This window comes from Salvelinus alpinus, chromosome 9 (genome assembly GCF_045679555.1).
Source record: "Salvelinus alpinus chromosome 9, SLU_Salpinus.1, whole genome shotgun sequence".
NCBI lineage: Eukaryota > Metazoa > Chordata > Actinopteri > Salmoniformes > Salmonidae > Salvelinus > Salvelinus alpinus.
The window spans coordinates 10,818,484-10,846,138 of record NC_092094.1 but is presented as its reverse complement, the minus strand read 5'-3'; the positions used below and the strand labels follow the sequence as shown (position 1 = coordinate 10,846,138).

General features: G+C 46.9%; 1 protein-coding gene across 4 annotated transcripts; it reads left to right on the top strand.

Moving 5' to 3' along the window:
• Positions 1-1,036: 1,036 nt before the first annotated feature.
• On the top strand, positions 1,037-27,240 carry LOC139584302 (dynamin-1-like protein). Of its 4 annotated transcripts, XM_071415973.1 has the most exons (20): positions 1,037-1,274; positions 2,388-2,532; positions 3,516-3,551; positions 4,529-4,575; positions 6,903-6,974; positions 7,734-7,820; positions 8,082-8,244; positions 9,476-9,596; positions 9,859-9,990; positions 10,167-10,373; positions 11,107-11,227; positions 11,489-11,644; positions 21,331-21,420; positions 21,567-21,659; positions 21,760-21,813; positions 24,043-24,114; positions 24,943-25,104; positions 25,327-25,436; positions 26,095-26,254; positions 26,708-27,240. In XM_071415973.1, exons 1-20 carry the CDS (start codon positions 1,173-1,175, stop codon positions 26,762-26,764), a joined length of 2,187 nt encoding a protein of 728 aa, XP_071272074.1. In that variant the 5' UTR covers positions 1,037-1,172; the 3' UTR covers positions 26,765-27,240. The 4 variants fall into 4 exon arrangements, with proteins under 4 accessions (XP_071272074.1, XP_071272076.1, XP_071272077.1 ...); XM_071415975.1 differs by lacking the exon at positions 24,043-24,114; XM_071415974.1 differs by lacking the exon at positions 3,516-3,551 and having other exon boundaries at positions 1,053-1,274.
• The last annotated feature ends 415 nt before the right edge of the window (positions 27,241-27,655 follow it).

The following is a 27,655-nucleotide window of genomic DNA, read 5'->3' as shown; positions in this document are numbered from 1 at the left end:
AGTTTATTAGGCTACAGATTAAATAAGGTTGGTGAACGGTGATGAGCTTGATGCTGCTTTCCAATAAATATCGAACGTCCTATACTGGTGACATGATGATCGACGCTTGACTGACGTTTGACAAATAAAATATTCTCGCTCTCATTCATAATTATTTTATTGTAGAGTAGCCTTCCCCGCACTGTATCTGCGAGCAGTTTGCTCGAGCGCACGTGCCAATCAATACCAGAGTAGGTACATTTTCTATTTAACGCAACCGTTTTCGTGACAACTAATCGGTAGTTTTTAAAATCCGATGGAAACATTGAACTTTACATTTTTATTCGGAACGTGTGAACAGAAAAAGTACGTTTTGTGTGCACTACGTCACCACACACTGGTTTTTATGCGCAACAAGTTCGTTTGGAGGAAACACCACTCAAAGATGTTTAACTAACCCAAGATAGATCACAGCTTTTTAACCTAAATTAATCATAGTGTGCAGAGACAAGCACGAGCTGGCGAGAGCCCATTGGCCGTTGTAGCATGCATTTCCGTTAGGGAATGCCTACTCTGTGCGTGTGCATTAACTCAATTCGCCCTTTGCACTCCTTCTAAACAACGCAATTTTTGTAAACTTTGGCAAAGGATGAAGTATACAAAAACCAGTCCACTCTGTTCATAACATATCATAGTTTTAGAAACCGAAAACTTTTTAGAGATCAAATGTTCCATTGAGGAATTTGTTGGCCAAAATCTATATTCTCCCACCCGCCGGCCACTGCGCTTCATCTCACCACCATATTTGGTAGTGAATGGAAACGCCAACCGGATGCTTCACATTTATTCATCCGGTTAAATCTCAGTCTCATTGTTCTATCTGGCCACTGAAAATCGGTCGCCAATTGGATGGAAACCAAGCTACAGTAACATTGGTGCATCATGATGTCAACGCTTGTAAATGTAGTTTATTTTTGTACTTGTTTATAAAAACATTTTTTACTGTTCCTTTGACCGTTTCCCTATGTAAAAACTCAAAGTCCCATAATGCAACGCCGAATTTTTTTTGCGCAGTTTTCAGGGCAGTATACATTGTGACCGTGTGAGGGACATTGGATGACTTTGTGTCTGTGGTTAGCATGGTTGCTTTTTAGATAGTCCATTTATTTGACAGGTACAGCTTTTTCAGAGCTATGGAGGCCCTTATCCCGGTCATCAACAAATTACAAGATGTGTTTAATACAGTTGGCGCGGACATTATCCAACTGCCGCAGATTGCTGTTGTTGGAACGCAGGTAAGAATCAGCCAGCTAGCGAACTTTAGCTATCTAGCATGCTCTCACCACAGAGTTTCATTCACTCTTACGACGTTAGCTAGCTACTGTTGTCTATCACGCAGATCCACTCATGGAACATAGAAATGTAGCTTCGTCTGCTCTGTTTTCAAGGGAAGGTTATCTGACGTTAGTTACTTAGCTGTAGCTAACCACTATCACGTTAATTAACTTGTTAGCTAGCTAGTTAGCACTATTGTGAGCCGATAACTAGAGCGAATTTGACAAGCAGTGCAACATGGCTAACTACCCCTGTAACATACTACTATGTTCAGCAGCAGGTGTCATAAGCCGTGACCAAAGTAAAGCAAACAACTAACTACAGGTGATTTTGAAACGCAATCACGTCATTAAATTGACACGCTACAGTGTTTTGGTTTGTTTACACTCACTTGTATCCATTCTTCTCCTTGGAAGACTTGAATATTTTTCAATGAATGTGAACATAATTGAAGTCTCCAAGGCATCCTCTTTGTTTGATTTCTAGAATTACCTTCCATCTGCTTAGATGAACAGAGATGATATACTTCAAATAGGCTATACCTGTACCAAAATAGGCGGCACCTGTACCCTTCCCTCCACACAGCTGTTGTAGGTGTTACATAACATGTTTACAGTAGCAGCCATCCCCTCCCAGGCACACATAATTCCACTGATTTGCTAAGAGGATGTCACTGTCTCAGCCCGTTGGCAACCTCTGAACTGAAGGTGCCATGGCGACAAGAAGGCAGCCATAGGATGTTTCCCCAATTATCTGGCCTCCAGAGTGTTTCTGCATTGTCTTGTTACTGCTTGTCAAAGGACAGATTCACTCCGAGGGGTTTGTTAGAACTGACAGTGATTTCAGGGATTTTTCTATTTTCCACATGACCGAGTGCAAACTAAAATAGGTCAACTACAGCCAGGCGCAGCTGAGGTGAGATCAGGTAGGTTAAAATCAATGTTGTTGTGGAAAGATTTAACTCTGTCATTGTCTCAGTTCTTTTGTTTTGTAAGTGATGCTGACTTGTGTTGTTTACTATCTCACGTTTACTTTTTGTGTTGTTACTGATTGGGCCGTGTTTCTGTCTCCAGAGCAGTGGGAAGAGTTCAGTGCTAGAGGCTCTGGTGGGGAGAGACCTTCTGCCCCGTGGTACTGGCGTTGTCACCCGTCGGCCCCTCATCCTCCAGCTGGTCCATGTGGACCCAGAGGACCGTAGGAAGACCAGTGAGGAGAATGGTACTGTGAAACACGACACCATCACTGCTCTAGGGTTGTATAATTCTGGGATGCTTCTTATCAATGTTCCCAGGTTTTTCAGAAACCGTGATTGGAGTATTCCCTCTCTGCTTAGGCTATTACCTTCTGATTCTGGAAGGAAATCCTCCAACCAGGGTTTCTGAAAAACCTGTGAACTTTGACAAAGTGACATTCTGCTGGTGGCTGCTCTGTGTCTCTTGGCAGTTAACTGGGGATGGTGTTGTGGTTTTCATCCTTCCTGTCCCTCATGTCTACAGTCCTCAGATTACTATTTAAACCAATTTAGTTGAGTGTGTGTCCTAGGTTTGTGTGTCTGTGCGTTTATTGCGTCTGTTTGTGTGTCTGTGACATGCTGTGTTTTGACGCTCTGTGTGCCTGTGTTTCTGACTGATTGGCCAGCCTTTTTAGAAGAAGTGTGGTTCTTAGGCCAGGACATGCTCGTATGAATGACTGCACCAGCAAGTCATGTCACAGTGCATTATTCAGTTGGACTGTGAGAAGTGCCATGTCACCTCAGCAGATATAGAAGTCTGCATTCACAGCAGTGGACAAGCTAGCAAGTTCTAGCTGTAAATTAGGCACTTAAGCTTTAACAGGGTTTCCCTTATCTATCAAAGTTCTACAGGCACCTGATTGTTCTTACATAGCCACCAAGTCACAACAGCGTGCAATGTCATGATACTCCATGCACAATGACATCCAAGACATTTGAACGCAAAACCAGCTTATGAGATATGCCACTATTAGGCTTTCCCCAATAGAATGACAAATGTAGTAAACCTTGTGTGGTTTATGAGACATTCTGCCCTATAGGCGGAGTGCTTGAGTCTGCCCTGCTGCAGGGAATAGTCACATGAAGGATGATGTAAACCACTGCACTGCTGCAGATGGCCATGATGCAGGAGCTGCATCTATAACTACTAACCCCTCTCTCCTGTCGTCTGATCTCTTCTGAACCACAGACCCCAATGCTTGGAGAAACATGCGCCTTTACAAAGGTCTCCTTTTCCTTGTTCCCTTATTGCCTGTTGTCTGTGTTCAATCAGCAGCTTCTTACTCTCGGCCTACCCCTTTCTGTTAGCCCCCTCTCCCATCCTGCCTTTTAGCCCGTTGGTTTCGAGCTGACAAACCCTGTGGCTTAGCTTGATTCAGCGAATCAAGCCCAGGAAGGTCAAACTCTGATTCAGACAAAACACTTTATATTCTGTATAAGGAAAGGACATCATAAGAAAAACTATTTTGGAGTGCATGGTCACAGTGTGATAACTTATTTGGTGGTAAGTAGGGACCTTAAGGGCAAATAAAATGTTCTGTTTCAATTCACATCAATTCTAAACATGCTGAAAAACAAACGCCTCTTAAAATGTCCTCAAATAGCTGCTTGTAGCTAACAGCCGACCCACCATCTTGTTTAATTTATTTCATAGTTTGGTAGGTAATTATTTCAGTTGAATTGTTCCAACTAAAACATGTATTATAGTTTAAATAATAACATTGTTGTTATATGAAAGGTATTTGGTAGCTAGGTAGTAGTAATGCCTATTCCTGTGCTTCCCATAATGCACCAACCATGCTTTTCTCACAGCAGCTATATTGTTTTTGCTTTTGTCAAAAAACACATTTCTCACTGTATTGTTTGTTCAGATCTCTGTCTGTATCCCTCTGGGTTATTGGCCTGCACAACGTATTCCCATCCCAGCTGAACAAACTAATAAATAGGTCTACATCCTCCCTTGAGACACCAGTCAACATGACAGTTTAATTACAACACAATGGGCTGCTTTCCAAGACACAGATGAAGCATAGACCTTGAAAATCAGGTACAATGTAGCGTCCCCGTTGATGTAAATTAGTCCTAAACTTAATCTGTGTCCGGGAAACTGGCCCTAAGAGTAGGCTGCTAGGCCCACTTCAAATGACATCTGCCAGATAGACTGGGAAATGGGACTGAGACTGCCTTGTCATATTCCCACAGGTGTCGACGGAGAGGAATGGGGCAAATTTCTACACACCAAAAACAAGGTAGGCTATGTCTCAGTACTAACAATGCCTCCGAGCTAGTCTCTGTTGGTTCGAAGCAAGCAGGTTGCTGACCAAGCAAAGCACTCCCTCAGCTTTCTGTTCTTCTCCATAGAGTTCCCTTTCACTGCCACAAATAGACACGCAGCTTAAACATTTGATTAACCTAAGCAGATATAAACACACACGGTAGGCTTTCGCAGAGCCAAGGGTTCCCAAGACTGAGTTTGGGAACCCTTGGCTATTGTATTGATTTGTTCACATTGGAATAACTCGATGTTTTGTGTAGGAGAGGAACTATCTCTAAGTCACATGATCAGTCACACCCCTTCTCTCTCTCTCTCTGTCACACCCCCCCCCCTCTCTCTCTGTCACCCCCCCCTCTCTCTCTGTCACCCCCCCTCTCTCTCTGTCACCCCCCCTCTCTCTCTGTCACCCCCCCTCTCTCTCTGTCACCCCCCCTCTCTCTCTGTCACCCCCCCTCTCTCTCTGTCACCCCCCCCTCTCTCTGTCACCCCCCCTCTCTCTCTCACACCCCCCCCTCTCTCTCTGTCACCCCCCCTCTCTCTCTGTCACCCCCCCCCCTCTCTCTGTCACCCCCCCTCTCTCTCTGTCACACCCCCCCTCTCTCTCTGTCACACCCCCCCCTCTCTCTCTGTCACACCCCCCCCCCTCTCTCTGTCACACCCCCCCCTCTCTCTGTCACACCCCCCCCCCTCTCTCTGTCACACCCCCCCCTCTCTCTCTCTGTCACACCCCCCCCTCTCTCTCTCTGTCACACCCCCCCTCTCTCTCTCTGTCACACCCCCCCCTCTCTCTCTCTGTCACCCCCCCTCTCTCTCTGTCACCCCCCCTCTCTCTCTGTCACCCCCCCTCTCTCTCTGTCACCCCCCCTCTCTCTCTGTCACCCCCCCTCTCTCTCTGTCACCCCCCCTCTCTCTCTGTCACCCCCCCTCTCTCTCTGTCACCCCCCCTCTCTCTCTGTCACCCCCCCTCTCTCTCTGTCACCCCCCCCTCTCTCTCTGTCACCCCCCCTCTCTCTCTGTCACACCCCCCCTCTCTCTCTGTCACCCCCCCCTCTCTCTCTGTCACCCCCCCCCTCTCTCTCTGTCACACCCCCCCTCTCTCTCTGTCACACCCCCCCCCTCTCTCTCTGTCACACCCCCCCCCCTCTCTCTGTCACACCCCCCCCCTCTCTCTGTCACACCCCCCCCTCTCTCTCTGTCACACCCCCCCCTCTCTCTCTCTGTCACACCCCCCCCTCTCTCTCTCTGTCACACCCCCCCTCTCTCTCTCTGTCACACCCCCCCTCTCTCTCTCTGTCACACCCCCCCTCTCTCTCTCTGTCACACCCCCCCTCTCTCTCTCTGTCACACCCCCCCTCTCTCTCTCTGTCACACCCCCCCCTCTCTCTCTCTGTCACACCCCCCCTCTCTCTCTCTGTCACACCCCCCCTCTCTCTCTCTGTCACACCCCCCCTCTCTCTCTCTGTCACACCCCCCCCTCTCTCTCTCTGTCACACCCCCCCTCTCTCTCTCTGTCACACCCCCCCCTCTCTCTCTGTCACACCCCCCCTCTCTCTCTCTGTCACACCCCCCCTCTCTCTCTCTGTCACACCCCCCCTCTCTCTCTCTGTCACACAAGCCCCCTCTCTCTCTCTGTCACACAAGCCCCCTCTCTCTCTCTGTCACACAAGCCCCCTCGCTCTCTCTGTCACACAAGCCCCCTCGCTCTCTCTGTCACACAAGCCCCCTCGCTCTCTCTGTCACACAAGCCCCCTCGCTCTCTCTGTCACACAAGTCCCCTCGCTCTCTGTCACACAAGCCCCCTCGCTCTCTGTCACACAAGCCCCCTCGCTCTCTGTCACACAAGCCCCCTCGCTCTCTGTCACACAAGCCCCCTCGCTCTCTGTCACACAAGTCCCCTCGCTCTCTGTCACACAAGTCCCCTCTCTCTCTCCTCTCTCTCTCCCCTCTCTCTCTGAAAGTGACCCAGAATAGGTCTGAATATACACCAGAGGGAAGGGAATGGGAATGAATAGGTCTATATATAGTAGAGACGTGTGCAGCGAACTGCTCTGGTGCTCTAGATGTGGTCAGGAACAGAGAAGGCCTTGTGACGTGCTGTAAATGGATGCTGTGGGTGATACAGGATTATTATTTTCTTCATGATTTTATTTGTCAAATTATATTTAGATTTTTGCAGTAGCCTTTTGATGTTGGAACCAGATCATAGTAAATCATATTTACATTGATGTCATGTGCAGCTATATAAACCCTAATGTAATAATGTGTTATTCCATTTTAAGGTTAAATTTGTTTTGTTTTTAGATTTACACAGACTTCGATGAAATCCGGCTCGAGATCGAAGCTGAAACGGAAAGAGTTTCTGGCAATAACAAGGTAGGGCAATGACAAGGTAGGGCGATGACAAGGTAGGGCGATGACAAGGTAGGGCGATGACAAGGTAGGGCGATGACAAGGTAGGGCGATGACAAGGTAGGGCGAGAACAAGGTAGGGAGAGAACAAGGTAGGGCGAGAACAAGGTAGGGCGAGAACAAGGTAGGGCGAGAACAAGGTAGGGCAAGAACAAGGTAGGGAAAGAACAAGGTATGGTACCCATGCATACCCCACAAGACATGCCACCAGAGGTCTCATCACAGTTCCCATGTCCAGAACAGACTATGGGAGGTACACAGTACTACTCACTGCCATGACTACATGGAACTCTATTCCACATCAGGTAACTGATGCAAGCAGTAGAATCAGGTTTTTATTTTTAAATACACCTTATGGAACAACAGGGACTGTGAAGAGACACACAAAGGTACAGACACACGCATCAGCACACACTGTGATATTGTTGTATGGTGGTATTGAACATGCTGTGGATATGTGGTGGTATAGAGATGTTATATGATGTACTGTTTTATCTTTAGTCCATTCAGTACAAACAGTTCACTATTTTGTATGTCATGTGGATGCTTTGGTGTGTTTGGACCCCAGGAAGAGTAGCTGCTGCCTTGGCAACAGCTAATGGGGATCCATAATAAATACAAATATCAACAAAATCATTTAGTGCGAAGATAGTCCCAAACAATGTCAAACACGTGTTATCATTACCAACTGCTGAACTGACGTTTCTGTTTGTCTTGTTCCAGGGAATCACGGATGAACCCATACACCTGAAAATCTTCTCCCCTCACGTAGTCAACCTCACACTGGTGGATCTGCCAGGTATCACAAAGGTATGTTTTTATTTCAAATCAAAATGCTAATTGAGTTGCGCAAGTGGGATCGAGTTGGTTTGAACCCGCCTCAAAACGTACTTAGTCTGCTGAGCTAAAGCCAAGGCATTATCTCTGTGAGCTAATTAAAGTCTTCAGAGCTCAGGTGAGGTTATTCATATTGCCAGCATGGTTCACTGAACATTGAAGGAGACAGAACCCCAAGTATGGTTTGAAATATGAAAGGGGCAGGCTACGTTGACAGTCTGTATGTCCACCCAGGTGCCGGTGGGAGACCAGCCCAAAGACATAGAGGTGCAGATCAAAGACTTGATCGTGAAGCACATCTCTAACCCCAACTCCATCATCTTGGCTGTGACTGCGGCCAACACAGACATGGCCACCTCAGAGGCCCTCAAAGTGGCCCGCGAGGTCGACCCTGACGGTAAACACCTTTCTCCCGCTCTCAATTTCTTCTCTTTTGTGTGTAGCTGACTGTCTGTCTCTCTCGCTCTTTGTCTCTGTTCCGTACGCTCTCTCCTGCTCTCTCTCTCTGTTAATCTCAATTGGCTGTCTCCTACAGTGGTTTCTCAAAGTCCTTTAATCCTGATATCAGACATGCCATGGCATACACCGCCTACTATAAACCCCTTGGTTACCTGGGTGTAGGATACACCGCCTACTGAAAACCCCTTGGTTACCTGGGTGTAGGATACACCCTCTACTATAAACCCCTTGGTTACCTGAGTGTAGGATACACCCTCTACTATAAACCCCTTGGTTACCTGGGTGTAGGATACACCGCCTACTGAAAACCCCTTGGTTACCTGGGTGTAGGATACACCGCCTACTGAAAACCCCTTGGTTACCTGGGTGTAGGATACACCCTCTACTATAAACCCCTTGGTTACCTGGGTGTAGGATACACCCTCTACTATAAACCCCTTGGTTACCTGGGTGTAGGATACACCGCCTACTGAAAACCCCTTGGTTACCTGGGTGTAGGATACACCGCCTACTATAAACCCCTTGGTTACCTGGGTGTAGGATACACCGCCTACTGAAAACCCCTTGGTTACCTGGGTGTAGGATACACCCTCTACTATAAACCCCTTGGTTACCTGGGTGTAGGATACACCCTCTACTATAAACCCCTTGGTTACCTGGGTGTAGGATACACCGCCTACTGAAAACCCCTTGGTTACCTGGGTGTAGGATACACCGCCTACTATAAACCCCTTGGTTACCTGGGTGTAGGATACACCGCCTACTGAAAACCCCTTGGTTACCTGGGTGTAGGATACACCGCCTACTATAAACCCCTTGGTTACCTGGGTTTAGGATACACCCTCTACTATAAACCCCTTGGTTACCTGGGTGTAGGATACACCGCCTACTGAAAACCCCTTGGTTACCTGGGTGTAGGATACACCGCCTACTGAAAACCCCTTGGTTACCTGGGTGTAGGATACACCGCCTACTATAAACCCCTTGGTTACCTGGGTGTAGGATACACCGCCTACTATAAACCCCTTGGTTACCTGGGTGTAAACCCCTTGGTTACCTGTTTTTTACCTGTAGTTTCTCCAGACAGGGAGGACCTGATCCTAGATCAGCACTCCTACTCTTGATTATTTTATGAATATGGGTTCTGCTGTTTCTGTCGCTGTGTGTAGGCAGGAGGACGTTGGCTGTAGTGACCAAACTGGACCTAATGGATGCTGGGACAGATGCTATGGACGTACTGATGGGTCGGGTCATCCCTGTCAAACTGGGCCTCATAGGAGTGGTCAACAGGTCTGCACCTTTACACAATACACTTCAGTCTCTAACATGTTGAATAGAGCAAGACTTCAGCCTTCTTGAAAACCCTGTATATATTTTAAAGGGAGAGGATTGCCTCTCCTTGTGCATCAAAGGGTTCAAGAAGCCAACAGTCCCTCAAGATCAAAATGGAGAAAGGGACAGCATTCCTTTTGACGTTTTGTTTACAATGTTCTTTAACACAACAATGTCATTAAAAAACCTCACACAGTACCACCTACATTCCTTTTCCAAGGAGTCAGCTCGACATCAACAATAAGAAGTCAGTGGCCGACGCCATCCGTGATGAATATGCCTTCCTACAGAAGAAGTACCCCTCCCTCGCCAGCAGAAATGGAACCAAATACTTAGCCAGAACGCTGAACAGGTATGAAAATAGAAATCTATTCAGCAAACAAGTCTTCAACAGAAGACAACTTTTGATTTTGAAGTGTAATGTCACTCTAAGCAACTAGCAAGTCACTTTCGTTGTGGACGACTATCATGCTGTCTGTTGCCCTGTTCTCACTTCTAACTTCACATTCTTCTCCTCCTCGTTGCCAGGTTGTTGATGCATCACATTAGAGACTGTCTCCCGGAGCTGAAGACTCGTATCAATGTGCTGGCGGCCCAGTACCAGTCCCTGCTGAGTAGCTACGGTGAACCTGTAGAGGACCAGAGCTCTACTCTACTGCAGCTCATCACCAAGTTCGCTGCAGAGTACTGCCACACTATCGAGGGCACCGCTAAGTACATAGAGACAACAGAACTGTGAGCAACTTATACTCCCCCCCCCCCCCCCTCCCCCAAAAAGGTGTGAATTCCTACTCTTTAGTATTTTGTTCATTTATTTGAAGAGGAAAATAGGAAGGATGGAAATAACCTCTTTCAGACATCCGAGCACCTCTACTAATTGCCAGAAGGTGGCACCAGTACAAATTGAGCGTCACAAGTCAAACAATTGGAAGCTTTTGCAGTTCAATTTTAATTTAACCTTTATTTAACTAGGCATGTCAGTTAATTAAGAACAAATATTTTTTTTAATGACGTCCTACCCCGGCCAAACCTTTGCCAATTGTGCGCCGCCCTATGGGACTCCCAATCACTGCCAGATGTGATACAGGCTGGATTCGAACCAGGGACTGTAGTGACGCCTCTTGCACTGAGAGGCAGTGCCTCAGACCGCTGCGCCACTCGGGAGCCCATACACCTGTGTAGGAGGTAGATTAGCCAGCCTACTACTTTGATCTTTCAGTTACAAAGCGAGAGCTTGGGACTTCAACGTTCTATCTACTAAAAGAGGATTCTGAGATAATTGGCTTTAAAGTTCCGAAACCTCATTGGTTTGAATGGTGTCAGCAAATGTATGTGTGTATATTTTACATAACAATTGGGGCATTTAGAGTACTATATAGTAGAACAAGGCTGTCAACTCAATTTTGACAAATGCCTATAGAACCTACTAATCCCAAGCTCTCGAAATGACATTGTTGTTCTCTTCCAGGTGTGGTGGAGCACGAATCTGTTATATTTTCCATGAGACGTTTGGTCGGACGCTGGAGTCCGTCGACCCACTGGGAGGTCTGACCACCATAGACGTCCTAACAGCTATTAGGAATGCTACAGTGAGTTGATGCTACTGTTTATGTACAGCCTCACATTTGTTGGGATCCATGTTCATTTCAAGTACAATGTTCAGTTTTGACGATCAGTTTGACACATCTGTTTAAGGGGTAAGCTTGTTTGTTTAGCTTGAGTTCAAAGCAGAAAAAGACACATTTACCTTCTCTCAAGAAAATGAACAATAAAGTGTTCTTCTAAACTGTGAGTTGTGTGTTAGCCAGAGACTGCTGGGTAATGTAGTATCTCTCTCTCTCTCTCTGTAGGGCCCGCGGCCAGCCCTGTTTGTGCCTGAGGTGTCGTTTGAGCTGCTGGTGAAGAGACAGGTGAAGAGACTGGAGGAGCCCAGCCTGCGCTGTGTGGAGCTGGTCCACGAGGAGATGCAGAGAATCATCCAGCACTGCTCCAACTACAGCACACAGGTAGAGGGACACACACACACAGCAACTACAGCACACAGGTAGACTAGACACACACACACACACAGCAACTACAGCACACAGGTAGACTAGACACACACACACAGCAACTACAGCACACAGGTAGAGGGACACACACACACAGCAACTACAGCACACAGGTAGAGGGACACGCACACACACACAGCAACTACAGCACACAGGTAGACTAGACACGCACACACAGCAACTACAGCACACAGGTAGACTAGACACGCACACACAGCAACTACAGCACACAGGTAGACTAGACACGCACACACAGCAACTACAGCACACAGGTAGAGGGACACACACACACAGCAACTACAGCACACAGGTAGACTAGACACACACACACAGCAACTACAGCACACAGGTAGACTAGACACACACACAGCAACTACAGCACACAGGTAGACTAGACACGCACACACAGCAACTACAGCACACAGGTAGACTAGACACGCACACACAGCAACTACAGCACACAGGTAGAGGGACACACACACACAGCAACTACAGCACACAGGTAGAGGGACACACACACACAGCAACTACAGCACACAGGTAGAGGGACACACACACACAGCAACTACAGCACACAGGTAGAGGGACACACACACACAGCAACTACAGCACACAGGTAGAGGGACACACACACACACAGCAACTACAGCACACAGGTAGAGGGACACACACACACACAGCAACTACAGCACACAGGTAGAGGGACACACACACAGCAACTACAGCACACAGGTAGAGGGACACACACACACACACACAGCAACTACAGCACACAGGTAGAGGGACACACACACACACACACAGCAACTACAGCACACAGGTAGAGGGACACACACACACACACACACAGCAACTACAGCACACAGGTAGAGGGACACACACACACACACAGCAACTACAGCACACAGGTAGAGGGACACACACACACACACACAGCAACTACAGCACACAGGTAGAGGGACACACACACACACACACACAGCAACTACAGCACACAGGTAGAGGGACACACACACACACACACACACAGCAACTACAGCACACAGGTAGAGGGACACACACACACACACACACACACAGCAACTACAGCACACAGGTAGAGGGACACACACACACACACACACACAGCAACTACAGCACACAGGTAGAGGGACACACACACACACACACACAGCAACTACAGCACACAGGTAGAGGGACACACACACACACACACACACACAGCAACTACAGCACACAGGTAGAGGGACACACACACACACACACACACAGCAACTACAGCACACAGGTAGAGGGACACACACACACACACACACACACAGCAACTACAGCACACAGGTAGAGGGACACACACACACACACACACACACAGCAACTACAGCACACAGGTAGAGGGACACACACACACACACACACACAGCAACTACAGCACACAGGTAGAGGGACACACACACACACACACACAGCAACTACAGCACACAGGTAGAGGGACACACACACACACACAGCAACTACAGCACACAGGTAGAGGGACACACACACACACACACAGCAACTACAGCACACAGGTAGAGGGACACACACACACACACACAGCAACTACAGCACACAGGTAGAGGGACACACACACACACACACACACACAGCAACTACAGCACACAGGTAGAGGGACACACACACACACACACACACAGCAACTACAGCACACAGGTAGAGGGACACACACACACACACACAGCAACTACAGCACACAGGTAGAGGGACACACACACACACACAGCAACTACAGCACACAGGTAGAGGGACACACACACACACAGCAACTACAGCACACAGGTAGAGGGACACACACACACACAGCAACTACAGCACACAGGTAGAGGGACACACACACACACACAGCAACTACAGCACACAGGTAGAGGGACACACACACACACAGCAACTACAGCACACAGGTAGAGGGACACACACACACACAGCAACTACAGCACACAGGTAGAGGGACACACACACACACAGCAACTACAGCACACAGGTAGAGGGACACACACACACACAGCAACTACAGCACACAGGTAGAGGGACACACACACACACAGCAACTACAGCACACAGGTAGAGGGACACACACACACACAGCAACTACAGCACACAGGTAGAGGGACACACACACACACACACACACACTCTGTTTTGGCAGTACATTTGTGGGGCGGCAGGTAACCTAGTGGTTAGAGCGTTGGACCAGTATCCCAAAGGTTGCAAGATTGAATCCCCGAGCTGACAAGGTAAAAATCTGTCGTTCTGCCCCTGAACAAGGCAGTTTAACCCACTGTTCCTAGGCCATCATTGAAAATAAGAATTTGTTCTTAACTGACTTGCCTGGTTAAATAAAGGTAAAATAAATAAATACATTTTAAAAAGATGGTGGCCGACAGACACGGTCGCCTTGCTCCTAGCCAACTTTGCAGTATTTCGTTTTTTTTCAGTGTTATTTCTTACATTATTTACTCAGAATGTTTGTTGTATTATTATGTACAGCCGGAAATAACTTTTGGATATTAGATCGGCGGTCACTTACCAGAAATTGGACTTCCCTGACCTGGATCCTTTGTTTTGACCTTCCCGAGGCAGTTCTGATCATCCCAGGAGCTGCACCGAACCGCCCACGTTGGAGAAGAGATAGGAGTTGTGCCCTAGGCAGTTCTGATCATCCCAGGAGCTGCACCAAACCGCCCACGTGGGAGAAGAGATAGGAGTTGTGCCCTAGTCAGACTCAGGCGGTGTGCATACCATCCACTGCTTCCCAGTATATTACTTGCCAACGTTCAGTCCCTGGACTAAGCATGTTAACCCACACGAGGCTGCAGGCCCAGACGGCATCCCAAGTCGTGTCCTCTTAAGTGTTTACGGACATATTCAATCTCTCCCTATCCCGGTCTGTTGTCCCCACTTGCTTCAAGATGTCCACCATTGTTCCTGTACCCAAGAAAGCGAATGTAACTGAACTAAATGACTATCGCCCCGTAGCACTCACTTCTGTCATCATGAAGTGCTTTGAGAGGCTAGTTAATGACCATATCGCCTCCACCTTACCAGACACCCTAGTCCCACAACAATTTTCAGATCCACGGACGACGCAATCGCCATTGCACTGCACACTGCCCTATCCCACCTCAAGATAAATACCTATGTAATAATGCTGTTCATTGACCACAGCCAAGCTTCTACAGATGCACTGTTGAGAGAATCCTGTCGGGCTGTATCACCGCCTGGTACGGCACCGCACACAACCGCAGGGCTCTCCAGAGGGTGGTGCGGTCTGCCCAACGCATAACCGGGAGCACACTGCCTGCCCTCCAGGACACCTACAGCACCCGATGTCACGGGAAGGCCAAGAACATCGTCAAGGACCTCAGCCACCCGAGCCACGGCCTGTTCACCCCGCTATCACCTAGAAGGCGGAGACAGTACAGGTGCATCTGAAAAACAGCTTCTATCTCCAGGCCATCAGACTGTTAAATAGTCACCACTATCAGGCCGCTGCCCAGTTTTTTTTATTTATTTGTATTTTACCTTTATTCAACGAGGTAAGTCAGTTAAGAACAAATTCTTATTTACAATGATGGCCTACCAAAAGGCAAAAGGCCTCCTGCGGGGACGGGGGTTGGGATTCAAAATAAATTAAATTAAATATACAGTGGGGAGAACAAGTATTTGATACACTGCCGATTTTGCAGGTTTTCCTACTTACAAAGCATGTAGAGGTCTGTAATTTTTATCATAGGTACACTTCAACTGTGAGAGACGGAATCTAAAACAAAAATCAAGAAAATCACATTGTATGATTTTTAAGTAATTCATTTGCATTTTATTGCATGACATAAGTATTTGATCACCTACCAACCAGTAAGAATTCCGGCTCTCACAGACCTGTTCGTTTTTCTTTAAGAAGCCCTCCTGTTCTCCACTCATTACCTGTATTAACTGCACCTGTTTGAACTCGTTACCTGTATAAAAGACACCTGCGAAAACCTGCAAAATCGGCAGTGTATCAAATACTTGTTTTCCCCACTGTATATAACACACTATAGAGAGACCTAAGACAAAAACATAGCAAGGCAGCAACACATGACAACACAGCATGTTAGCAGCACAAAACAGGGTACAACCATTATTAGGAACAGACAACAGCACAAAGGGCAAGAAGGTAGAGACAACAATACGTCACGCAACGCAGCCACAGCTGTCAGTAAGAGTGTCCATGATTAAGTCTTTGAATGAAGAGATGGAGATAAAACTGTCCAGTTTGAGTGTTTGTTGCAGCTCGTTACAGTTGCTAGCTGCAGCGAACTGAAAAGAGGAGTGACCCAGGGATGTGTGTGCTTTGGGGATCTTTAAGAGAATGTGACTGGCAGAACGGGTGTTGTATGTGGAGGATGAGGGCTGCAGTACATATCTCAGATAGGAGGGAGTGAGGCCTAAGAGAGTTTTATAAATAAGCATCAACCAGTGCGTCTTGCGACGGGTATACAGAGATGACCAGTTTACAGAGGAGTATAGAGTGCAGTGATGTTGTCCTATAAGGAGCATTGGTGGCAAATCTGATGGCCGAATGGTAAAGAACATCTAGCCGCTCGAGCACCCTTACCTGCTGATCTATAAATTATGTCTCCGTAATCTAGCATGGGTAGGATGGTCATCTGAATCAGTTTTAGTTTGGCAGCTGGGGTGAAAGAAGAGCGATTATGATGGAGGAAACCACGTCTAGATTTAAATTTAGCCTGCAGCTTTGATATGTGCTGAGAGAAGGACAGTGTACCATCTAGCCATACTCTCAGGTACTTGTATGAGGTGACTACCTCAAGCTCTAAACCCTCAGAGGTAGTAATCACACTGGTGGGAAGAGGGGCATTCTTCTTCCCAAACCACATGACCTTTGTTTTGGAGATGTTCAGAACAAGGTTAAGGGCAGAGAAAGCTTGTTGGACACTAAGAAAGCTTTGTTGTAGAGCATTTAACACAAAATCCTGGGAGGGGCCAGCTGAGTATAAGTTTATGAGTTTATATGCAGACTATCATCTGCATATAAATGGATGAGAGAGCTTCCTACTGCCTGAGCTATGTTGTTGATGTAAATTAAGAAGAGCGTGGGGTCTAGGATCGAGCCTTGGGGTACTCCCTTGGTGACAGGCAGTGGCTGAGACAGCAGATGTTCTGACTTTATACACTGCACTCTTTGAGAGAGGTAGTTAGCAAACCAGGCCAAAGACCCCTCAGAGACACCAATACTCCTTAGCCAACCCACAAGAATGGAATGGTCTACTGTGTCAATACAAATGGCAGCACCACATTGCTTAGAATCAAGGGCAATGGTGACATAATTTAGGACCTTTAAGGTTGCAGTGACATATCCATAACCTGAGCGGAAACCAGATTGCATACCAGAGAGAATACTATAGACATCAAGATATCCAGTCAGTTGATTATTGACAAGTTTTTCCAACACTTTAGATAACAGGGAAAAATAGAAATAGGCCTATAACAGTTAGGATCAGCTTGATCTCCCCCTTTAAATAAAGGACGCACCGTGGCTGCCTTCCAAGCAATGGGAACCTCCCCGGAGAGGAGAGACAGGTTAAAAAGGTCAGAGATAGGCTTGGCGATGATAGGGGCTGCAACCTTAAAGAAGAAAAGATCTAAACCATCCAACCCAGATGTTTTTTTCGGGGTCAAGTTTAAGGAGCTCCTTTAGCACCTCGGACAGTGACCGCCTGCAGGGAGAAACTTGGTAGCGGGGCAGGGGAAAAAGAGCGAGAAGCGTCAGGGCTAGTCACATTAGTGCCCTGAATCCTAGTCACTGTTCTAGCCGGTTACCACAGGATACTCTACCCTGCACCTTAGACTGCTGCCCCATGTGCATAGTTATTGATCACTGGTCACTTTAATAATGTTTACACACACTGTTTTAGCCACTTCATATGTGTATATACTGTATCCTAATCATTGCTCATCCTACATAACTACTGCTGTACATACCTTTTCTATTCATATACTGTCCATACTGTCTATACACACCATTACACTCACCAGACAATTTATTAGGTACACCCATCTAGTACCGGATCGGACCCCCCACCCTTTGCCTCCAGAACAGCCAGAATTATTTGGGGTATGGATTCTACAAGTCGGAAATGTTTACAGGGATGTTTCTCCATGCTGATGTGATGGCATCACGCAGTTGCTGCAGATTGGACAGCCGTACACCACCGCCACCAGCCTGTACTGTTGACACCAGGCAGGATAGGTCCATGGACTCATGCTGCTTAGGTCAAATGCTGACTCTGCCATCAGCTTGATGCAACAGGAACTGAGATTTGTTGGACCAGGCAACGTTTTTCCACTCCTCAAATGTCCAGTGTTGGTGATGGTGTGCCCATTGGAGCCGATTCTTCTTGTTTTTAGCGGATAGGAGTGGAACCCGGTGTGGTCGTCTGCTGAAATAGCCCATCCAGACAAGGACCAACGAGTTGTGCGTTCCGTGATGCTGCTCTGCACACCACTGTTGTACTGCACCATTATTTGTCTGTATGTGGCCCGCTGTTAGCTTGCATGATTCTTGCCGTTCTCTTTCGGCCTCCAATCAAAAAGCTGTTTTCACGCACAGGACTGTCGATGACTGGAAGTGTTTTATGTTTTTACCTCATCATTCTCGGTAAACCGGAGACACTGTCGTGTGTGAAAATCCCAGGAGGGCGACCATTTCTGAGATACTAGAAAACAATTTACAAAATGTTTTAGTATGGGCATAAATCGAAGAACATGTTTTTGTTCCATTGGTGATTATACCACACGGAGTCCCTTAGAATGGTCAAAAATAGTTACCTAACGGTTAATCAAACAGTAACTGAATGCCTCGATGTCTGCCTGCTTTATATAACAAGCCACAGCCACCTGTCTCACTGTCTGTAGGAGCGATCCATTTTCGTGAACGGGGCGGTGTACCTAAATAAACTGGCCCGTGTGTATGTAAACTCAGGGGAAAAAAAGAAACGACCGCTCACTGTCAACTGCGTTTATTTTCAACAAACTTAACGTGTAAATATTTGTATAACAAGATTCATCAACTGAGACATAAACTGAACAAGTTCCACAGACATGTGACTAACAGAAATGGAATAATGTGTCCCTGAACAAAGGGGGGGTCAAAATCAAAAGTAACAGTCAGTATCTGGTGTGGCCACCAGCTGCATTAAGTTCTGTAGTGCATCTCCTCCTCATGGACTACACCAGATTTGCTAGTTCTTGCTGTGCGATGTTACCCCACTCTTCCACGAAGCCACCTGCAAGTTCCCAAACATTTCTGGGGGGAATGGCCCTAGCCCTCACCCTCCGATCCAACAGGTCCCAGATGTGCTCAATGGGATTGAGATGCGGGCTCTTCGCTGGCCATGGGAGAACACTGACATTCCTGTCTTGCAGGAAATCATGCACAGAATGAGCAGTATGGCTGGTGGCATTGTCATGCTGGAGGGTCATGTCAGGATGATCCTGCAGGAAGGGTACCACATGAGGGAGGAGGATGTCTTCCCTGTAATGCACAGCGTTGAGATTGCCTGCAAAGCTCAGTCCGATGATGCTGTGACACACCGCCCCAGACCATTACGGACCCTCCACCTTCAAATCGACCCCGCTCCAGAGTACAGGCCTCGGTGTAACGCTCATTCCTTCGACGATAAACGTGAATTTTATTTACCTTTATTTAACTAGGCAAGTCAGTTAAGAACAAATTCTTATTTTCAATGACGGCCTAGGAACAGTGGGTTAACTGCCTGTTCAGGGGCAGAACGACAGATTTGTACCTTGTCAGCTCGGGGATTTGAACTTGCAACCTTTCGATTACTAGTCCAACGCTCTAACCACTAGGCTACCCTGCCGCCCCGTGAATCTGACCATCACCCCCGGTGAGACAAAACCGTGACTCGTCAGTGAAGAGCACTTTTTGCCAGTTCTGTCTGGTCCAGCGACGTTGTTGCCGGTGATTTCTGGTGAGGAACTGCCTTAAAACAGACCTACAAGCCATCAGTCCAGCCTCTCTGTTAAGAGAATTATGTACTCAATGTTCATAAACTGAACTTTAACTACTCAGTCTGCAACCCAGAATTTGTAAGATACTGGTTGAAATGAAAACAGAGGCCCAGCCTACAATAGTCAAATGTTTATTCACGAGAGCGCTCTGAAGGCAAGAATACAAAAACATCCATTTTATAGCTGCGCACATACTTCCACACAAACAGTAGATATCATACGCACATGCATACACACGAACAGTAGGTGAGTTGTATCCACTGTTTATCACTACCAAGCCGCGTGGACTACCGGCAGTTCCACTCCCCCGAGATTAGGGAAACCTTGAGAAGTCCTCCCTGTCCTCCTAAGTTTTCTCAGTTCCTGCCAGGTAGGTTCAAACACAGTCTAACTGTTCTCGGTATATTTCTTCGCCCCCCCCCCCCCTCTCTCAAATCCTGAGCTACGCCTTGCTCAGACAGTCTGGGGTTTTCCACTATACAGATACATTGTTTTAACTTAATTCTGACTAAAACTACACACATCATCAGAATATAATTTTCTGATTCTAATCAATTTCATACAATTATATGGTTTCAGGGTGGAATATTCTAATCATTAATTTAAACGTAAATTCCATTATCACTCTCTCAGCCTATTGCAGACAGTCTGAGCCCCTGATGGAGGGATTGTGCGTTCCTGGTGTAACTCGGGCAGTTGTTGTTGCCATCCTGTACTTGTCCCGCAGGTGTGATGTTCGGATGTACCGATCCTGTTTAAGTGTTGTTACACATGGTCTGCCACTGCGTGGGCGATCGGCTGTCCGTCCTGTCTCCCAGTAGCGCTGTCTTAGGCGTCTCACAGTACGGACATTGCAATTTATTGCACTGGCCACATCTGCAGTCCTCATGCCTCCTTGCAGCATGCCTAAGGCACGTTCACGCAGATGAGCAGGGACCCTGGGCATCTTTCTTTTGGTGTTTTTCAGTCAGTAGAAAGGCCTCTTTAGTGTCCTATGTTTTCATAACTGTGACCTTAATTGTCTACCGTCTGTAAGCTGTTAGTGTCTTAACGGCCGTTCCACAGGTGCATGTTCATTAATTGTTTGGTTCATTGAATTGAGAATGGGAAACCATGTTTAAACCCTTTACAATGAAGATCTGTGAAGTTATTTGGATTTTTACGAATTATTTTTGAAAGACAGGGTCCTGAAAAAGGGACGTTTCTTTTTTTGTTGAGTTTATGAATGCGTAACTTCTGAGTGGTTCTGTGTGTAACTTTTGAGTGGTACTAGTGTGGACACACCTAATTCTAGGGTTTTTCTGTATTTGTACTGTTTTCTATGTTGTAGAATAATAGTGAAGACATCAAAACTATGAAATAACACATGGAATCATGAAGTAAACAAATCAAAATATATTTGAGAATTCGAAGTAGCCACCCTTTGCCTTGATGACAGCTTTGCACACTTGGCATTCTCTCAACCAGCTTCATGAGGTAGTCACCTGGAATGCATTTCAATTAACAGGTGTGCCTTGTTAATTTGTTGAATTTGTGTTGTATCTCTCTAGGAGCTTTTGAGGTTTCCTAAGCTCCATGATGCCATAGTAGAAGTGGTCACATCCCTCCTCAGGAAAAGGTTACCAGTCACCAATGAGATGGTGAGTGTTTTCGCTTACACTTTTTAGAATCATTTGCATGAATAAGCCATTATAAATGTTTGTAAATGCTCTCTGATTCACTACAATAACCCATAAACCCCATAGATTTAAGTGTACCAAATCACATTTCCTGTCTTTCTTTTCAGGTTCATAACCTGGTGGCCATCGAGTTGGCCTACATTAACACCAAACACCCTGACTTTGCTGATGCCTGTGGCCTCATGAACAACAACATAGAGGTATGAAACATTGTTCAGAGTTGGAAATTGCTTCTTTAAATTCTATTCTACAGTATATGAAGTGTTGTACTTAATGATATCATGTGGTTGTGTGTCATAGGAACAAAGACGTAACAGAATGAGAGAGCTGCCCTCGTCTGTTCCTCGGGATAAGGTAACAGACCGTCATGTGGTTAGGATTTGTTCGATTGCTACAAAAAGTACAGTTTTCTCACTGTTTCTTTACGGCTCCCAGTCTACCCTTTAGAGCAGCGCTAGAAGCCATATGTCTTTATGGCTCCCAGTCTACCCTTTAGAGCAGCGCTAGAAGCCATATGTCTTTATGGCTCCCAGTCTACCCTTTAGAGCAGCGCTAGAAGCCATATGTCTTTATGGCTCCCAGTCTACCCTTTAGAGCAGCGCTAGAAGCCATATGTCTTTATGGCTCCCAGTCTACCCTTTAGAGCAGCGCTAGAAGCCGTATGTCTTTATGGCTCCCAGTCTACCCTTTAGAGCAGCGCTAGAAGCCATATGTCTTTATGGCTCCCAGTCTACCCTTTAGAGCAGCGCTAGAAGCCATATGTCTTTACGGCTCCCAGTCTACCCTTTAGAGCAGCGCTAGAAGCCGTATGTCTTTATGGCTCCCAGTCTACCCTTTAGAGCAGCGCTAGAAGCCATATGTCTTTATGGCCCCCAGTCTACCCTTTAGAGCAGCGCTAGAAGCCATATGTCTTTATGGCTCCCAGTCTACCCTTTAGAGCAGCGCTAGAAGCCATATGTCTTTATGGCTCCCAGTCTACCCTTTAGAGCAGCGCTAGAAGCCATATGTCTTTATGGCTCCCAGTCTACCCTTTAGAGCAGCGCTAGAAGCCGTATGTCTTTATGGCTCCCAGTCTACCCTTTAGAGCAGCGCTAGAAGCCATATGTCTTTATGGCCCCCAGTCTACCCTTTAGAGCAGCGCTAGAAGCCGTATGTCTTTATGGCTCCCAGTCTACCCTTTAGAGCAGCGCTAGAAGCCATATGTCTTTATGGCTCCCAGTCTACCCTTTAGAGCAGCGCTAGAAGCCATATGTCTTTATGGCTCCCAGTCTACCCTTTAGAGCAGCGCTAGAAGCCATATGTCTTTATGGCTCCCAGTCTACCCTTTAGAGCAGCGCTAGAAGCCGTATGTCTTTATGGCTCCCAGTCTACCCTTTAGAGCAGCGCTAGAAGCCATATGTCTTTATGGCTCCCAGTCTACCCTTTAGAGCAGCGCTAGAAGCCATATGTCTTCACGGCTCCCAGTCTACCCTTTAGAGCAGCGCTAGAAGCCGTATGTCTTTATGGCTCCCAGTCTACCCTTTAGAGCAGCGCTAGAAGCCATATGTCTTTATGGCCCCCAGTCTACCCTTTAGAGCAGCGCTAGAAGCCATATGTCTTTATGGCTCCCAGTCTACCCTTTAGAGCAGCGCTAGAAGCCATATGTCTTTATGGCTCCCAGTCTACCCTTTAGAGCAGCGCTAGAAGCCATATGTCTTTATGGCTCCCAGTCTACCCTTTAGAGCAGCGCTAGAAGCTGTATGTCTTTATGGCTCCCAGTCTACCCTTTAGAGCAGCGCTAGAAGCCATATGTCTTTATGGCTCCCAGTCTACCCTTTAGAGCAGCGCTAGAAGCCATATGTCTTTATGGCTCCCAGTCTACCCTTTAGAGCAGCGCTAGAAGCCATATGTCTTTATGGCTCCCAGTCTACCCTTTAGAGCAGCGCTAGAAGCCATATGTCTTTACGGCTCCCAGTCTACCCTTTAGAGCAGCGCTAGAAGCCATATGTCTTTATGGCTCCCAGTCTACCCTTTAGAGCAGCGCTAGAAGCCATATGTCTTTACGGCTCCCAGTCTACCCTTTAGAGCAGCGCTAGAAGCCATATGTCTTTACGGCTCCCAGTCTACCCTTTAGAGCAGCGCTAGAAGCCATATGTCTTTACGGCTCCCAGTCTACCCTTTAGAGCAGCGCTAGAAGCCATATGTCTTTATGGCTCCCAGTCTACCCTTTAGAGCAGCGCTAGAAGCCATATGTCTTTACGGCTCCCAGTCTACCCTTTAGAGCAGCGCTAGAAGCCATATGTCTTTACGGCTCCCAGTCTACCCTTTAGAGCAGCGCTAGAAGCCATATGTCTTTATGGCTCCCAGTCTACCCTTTAGAGCAGCGCTAGAAGCCATATGTCTTTATGGCTCCCAGTCTACCCTTTAGAGCAGCGCTAGAAGCCATATGTCTTTACGGCTCCCAGTCTACCCTTTAGATCAGCGCTAGAAGCCATATGTCTGTCCCTGTGTCTGTCCGATTATTTTTATTTCCTCTAGTCTTCTGTCCATTCCTCCTTCGTCTTTCACTCTCTCTGCTCTCTCTCTCGCTCGCACTCTCTCTAGTCCTTTAAGGGCCCAGGGGGTCAGTCTCTCTCCCCCACTGATCTTCCTCCCCCAGAAGGAGAAAGACCCAAGGTGTGTCCCTGTGTCACTCAATGCCTGTCTGCATCCTACCTCAACCAGGGTTGGGCTTCATTTCAATTCAGTTAATTTAGGAAGTTAACTTGAGGTAAAATTGGCAGTCGTCAATTCAGAACTAATTCAAATGGAATTGCCCTTGACCCCAAGCCACTCTCATTCTCCCTTGACCCCAAGCCACCCTCATTCTCCCTTGACCCCAAGCCACCCTCATTCTCCCTTGACCCCAAGCCACCCTCATTCTCCCTTGACCCCAAGCCACCCTCATTCTCCCTTGACCCCAAGCCACCCTCATTCTCCCTTGACCCCAAGCCACCCTCATTCTTCCTTGACCCCAAGCCACCCTCATTCTTCCTTGACCCCAAGCCACCATCATTCTCCCTTGACTCCAAGCCTGTAGACTGAAGACCCTACTTTGTGTATGGTGCAATTCTGTGTTCCCCTTCTCTATTCCCCTTCCACCCCTCTGAGGGTGAACTACATTTCCCATCTGATACCTCCTCCCGGCATGTGTGCTTCTGTACAGAGGAAGGGTCCCTGGAGGGAAGTCTTCGTACAATATGTGACTCTGCCACTGTCAGAATGCTATTTCTTCCAGAAAGTCAGTATATGTGCAGACATGACTGTATAGTCTGTAGATGTTCCGTCATGCCAGCCATGCTGATGTAATAGCCTGGAGAGAGGCATGCTTTTTGGAAATGCATGGTCACACGTGTATGATTGCGGCTCTACTGAAAAGTTATCTCTTATAAAAGAGATTTTAATCTCAAGGAGACTGTATAAATGACCTCTAACCGTTCTGTCGGTCTATTTCCTGGTCTCCAGGCTGCAGGTGGTGGTTTCCAGGGAGACCAGGATGTAGGGACAGGGAACTGGAGGGGCATGTTGAAGAAGGGAGAGGAGGGGGTGGGCGGAGACAAGTCCATGCTCCAGACCTCTAACCCTGGCAGCCCTCAGAGGGGCCACGCCGTCAACCTGCTGGATGTGGTGGGTAGTAGCATCCAGACAGAAATGTTTAGCCTGCTTTACCACATAATAATACAAAAAAAATCTAACGTAACTCTTAATTCTTAGGAGTAAAACTTATTCTAAGAGAATTATCTCTAGGCTGTTTGAGAGAAGATTTTAATGCTAAGCAACCACATAACTTTTTGAGTTGTCAGTGATTGGTCTGTTTGTGTCCTTGTATTCCCCCCCCCCCCCCCCCAGCCTGTTCCCGTTTCCAGGAAGCTGTCGTCCAGAGAGCAGAGGGACTGTGAGGTCATCGAGAGGCTTATCAAGTCCTACTTCCTCATCGTCAGGAAAAACATCCAGGACAGGTATGCTGTGTTTCTACTTCCTGTTGTTAGACTCCCTGTGATTTCTAGAAGTAATATGCTGAAATGGTTTTCCTCTGCTTTATTTGCCGTTCTACTTGACTCTGAATCTGTCCTCTTTTCCTTTTCACCTGCTTCGAAGAAATGTATAAAGTCATCATTTTTGAGTGATAAAACATTAGGAACACCTTCTTGATATTGAGCTGCACCCCCTTTTGCCCTCAGAACAGCCTCAATTCACCAGGACACACTCTACAGGGTGTTGAAAGCGTTCCACAGGAATGCTGGCCCATGTTGATGGGTGGTGGACCTTTCTTGATACACACAGGAAACTGTGGAGCGTGAAAAACCTCACCAGTGTTGCAGTTCTTGACACACTCAAACCGGTGCGCCTGGCACCTACTACCATACCCCGTTCAAAGGCACTTAAATCTTTTGTCTCGTCCATTCACCCTCTGAATGGCACACATACACAATTCATGTCTCGAGGCTTAAAAACCCTTCTTTACCTGTCTCCTCCCCTTCATCGACACTGTATTTAACAGGTGACATCAATAAGGGATCATAGCTTTCACCCCGTCAGTCTATCATAGAAAGAGCAGTTGTTCCTAATGTTTAGTACACAGTGTACTTCTCTCTCCCTCTGCACTTCCTTCTGCAGCGTGCCCAAGGCGGTGATGCACTTCCTGGTGAACCATGTAAAGGACAGCCTGCAGAGTGAGCTGGTGGGTCAGCTATATAAGGCTGGTCTGCTGGATGACCTGCTCACTGAGTCGGAAGACATGGCCCAGAGACGCAACGAAGCTGCAGACATGCTCAAGGTACAGTTGTGTGTGTGTGTGTGTGTAGAACGTGCTCACTGAGTCTGAAGACATGTTCAAGGTACAGGTGTGTGTGTGTGTGTGTGTGTGTAGAACGTGCTCACCGAGTCTGAAGACATGCTCAAGGTACAGGTGTGTGTGTGTGTGTGTGTGTGTGTGTGTGTGTGTGTGTAGAACGTGCTCACCGAGTCTGAAGACATGCTCAAGGTACAGGCCTGGGATTAGTTACAGAACAATGGGAGTTTGAAATATGACACGTGTTTTTGGGGCAGTAACCCACAGCACCACAAATGAGAAGCTTGGTAGTGTTTTAACCCTTTTCAAACGTGATCTAACTGCTGCTTGAATGTAGCAGCTAATGGGACTAACTGTGGCCTCTGGCTTTCACTGGGGGTGTTTTGTTTCTGTATGAATTTGCTCATCTAAACTGTCTTTTCCACTCTGTGTCCGCAGGCCTTGCAGAAAGCCAGTCAGGTGATAGCTGAGATCCGAGAAACACACCTGTGGTGAGGGCCTCTACCTCCATACGCTCTCCCTCCCACATGGACCCTAAGCACTGAACCCTGTTCTGTCTCAAACCTACCTGGACTGCAGAGACGGCCAACTTGGAAATACACTGGTGTCAATTTGTGTTTTATTGAGTATCATCAATTCTCCATCCTCCTGAAGTTGTCACTTCCACACTCCCCTGTCATGGTTTTAAAAGCAATGGATTGGTGTAAGCCTTGGCTGAAGGGAGTTTCAACCATTTGTTAAATGCATGAGTGTAAAACAACACACTGCTGGTGATGAGTGGAGAATGGGGACGCACATTTGGATATAGTTGTAGATTGTATTATATGGACTTGACCTATACAGTATCAGTCTTCACCTGCACCACATCGCACACCAAATGGTCTTTCATATGTAAGTATAGTATTATATTGATGAACGTGTGAGGTCTACCTACTGAATAATGTGGAGTTACATTAAAGATGTTTACTCTAGTTTCTGGCTTGCTGGAATGTATGCTGCGACTTGTAAATGCTGTCTGTCTTCATCATGGTTACTGATCTATTGTCTCGCATGGCTATGCTACTGCAGAAAATGTCCTTACATGGTAACAATCTCTCATTTGTGTTGCTGATATTTACAAAGCGCAGAGAAATGCCACTCTGACGTAGAATAAGTGTTATTTGTTGGTTGAATGCACCACAATGCAGCTGCAAACCGTACACTTCCATGTTCTCTGAATGGGATTTCATGTCTTTTCATCAAACAATGTTACACCGTCTTGTGTGTGTTATTTTGCCTCTACCGTACGTCTGTCGTTAAATGTGTTTAAGATATCTAGTGTATTGATGAGGTCATTTGTCCTACTATATTGATATGGATAATGATCATTTGTTGTCATACCCACAA